A 1,280-nucleotide genomic window follows, 5' to 3' on the forward strand; every position below is an offset into this window, starting at 1 on the left:
GAGCTTGAGCACCAGCTGCGTGGGCGGCCCGGCCGGCGGGCCTGGCGAGGCGCGCTCGGAGCCCGGCGCGCCCTCGGTCTCAGGCCTGCGCGGCGGCCGCTTCGCCGTGGAGGCGGCGGCGGCGGCGTCGCGGCGCCGCTGCTCCTGCTCGGCACTGAAGCGCTCCTGCGCGCTGGTCAGGTAGTAGCCTATCATCTCTTCGTGGAACGGTGCCGGTGGCTGGTGAGCAGCAGGCCGGCGAAGATGAACTTGCGCTCGCCCTGCATGGCGGCGCGCAGGATGTTGAGGCTCAGCTTCACGTCCGTGCTGTACTTCCAGGCGTCGCCCCGCTGCCCGCCGCCCTTCTCGGCCGGCGACGCCCCGGCCGCCTTGTCCGTGGGCGACGGCGTGGTCTTTTCCGACGGAGACGTGCTCGCCGACGCACCCGATTCCTCCTTGCTGCCTTTGCGTGACTTGGTCTTCTTCTCCTTGCTGCGCTCGGGGGCGTCGCCGTTCTTGCCGTTGGCGGAGTTAGCGCGGCCCATCTTGCCGTGCACGAGACCTCCCAGGCCACCCATGTTTTTCTTCAGCTTGATGCCCAGCGTCTTGCTGAAGCTGCCCAGCTTGTTGGCCACGGAGTCCGCGCGGGTCTTGTCCTTTTCCTTGCGTTGCTTCTCTTTCTCTTTGTCTTTGCCATTCTTGCCATTATTGCTGTTGGAATTGCTGCACACCGAGTCGCGGTCCGAGTCCAGGGAGTCGGCCAGGGACTGCACGTCCTCCCCCACAGAGGCTGTTGGGGATTCTGGCTGTGCCAGAGGGGCCTGTGGGGGGAGAGGAAGGTCGAGAAAGGAAGAAGGTTAGAGATGAGCCATCTCACGTGGGTTCGACAAAGGTAGACCATCCCAGCCCACAGGCTGCTGTGTTGGGATCTCACTGTCCCATCCAGGATGCCTTTTTGGTGAGCTCAGGTTGCTGGTAGCCTGGAACTCCGAGGCAGGGATTTTGGGCAAGGTGCAGATGCCCACAGCCCCGGGGCCTCTGCACATTTTAGAATCACCATGCCCAGACTCTGCCCTTCTAGCCCTGAGGAGGCTGGTCTACGACCAGACCCAGGTCCTGGCCGGCCTCTGTAGACTTAGAGGCCTTCTGGTAAGGATGACACTTCACCTGCGCCTGTAGGTGTCTCTCCTACAAAGGTGTCTTACCTGTTTACTACAGGCAGGGGACAGACACTTTGTCCTTACCTTAGAACACATACCCCCTTAGCAGTTCAGGTCATGACCAATCTCTTTACTCTAGGG

The 1,280-nt window shown here is 62.5% G+C and overlaps 1 protein-coding gene across 1 annotated transcript in view; it reads right to left on the bottom strand.

Annotated features, from left to right (window-relative positions):
- LOC125917514 (OTU domain-containing protein 7A-like) overlaps window positions 1-800 on the bottom strand; it is a gene marked incomplete at its 5' end in the record, with an annotated part of 2,086 nt that extends 1,286 nt beyond the window's left edge. The window contains 2 exon segments of the mRNA XM_049623698.1: window positions 2-209; window positions 212-800. Coding sequence (XP_049479655.1) covers window positions 2-209; window positions 212-800 — 797 coding nt within the window.
- Between the last annotated feature and the right edge of the window lie 480 nt (window positions 801-1,280).

This window comes from Panthera uncia, unplaced genomic scaffold (assembly GCF_023721935.1).
Source record: "Panthera uncia isolate 11264 unplaced genomic scaffold, Puncia_PCG_1.0 HiC_scaffold_1950, whole genome shotgun sequence".
Taxonomy (NCBI): Eukaryota; Metazoa; Chordata; class Mammalia; order Carnivora; family Felidae; genus Panthera; species Panthera uncia.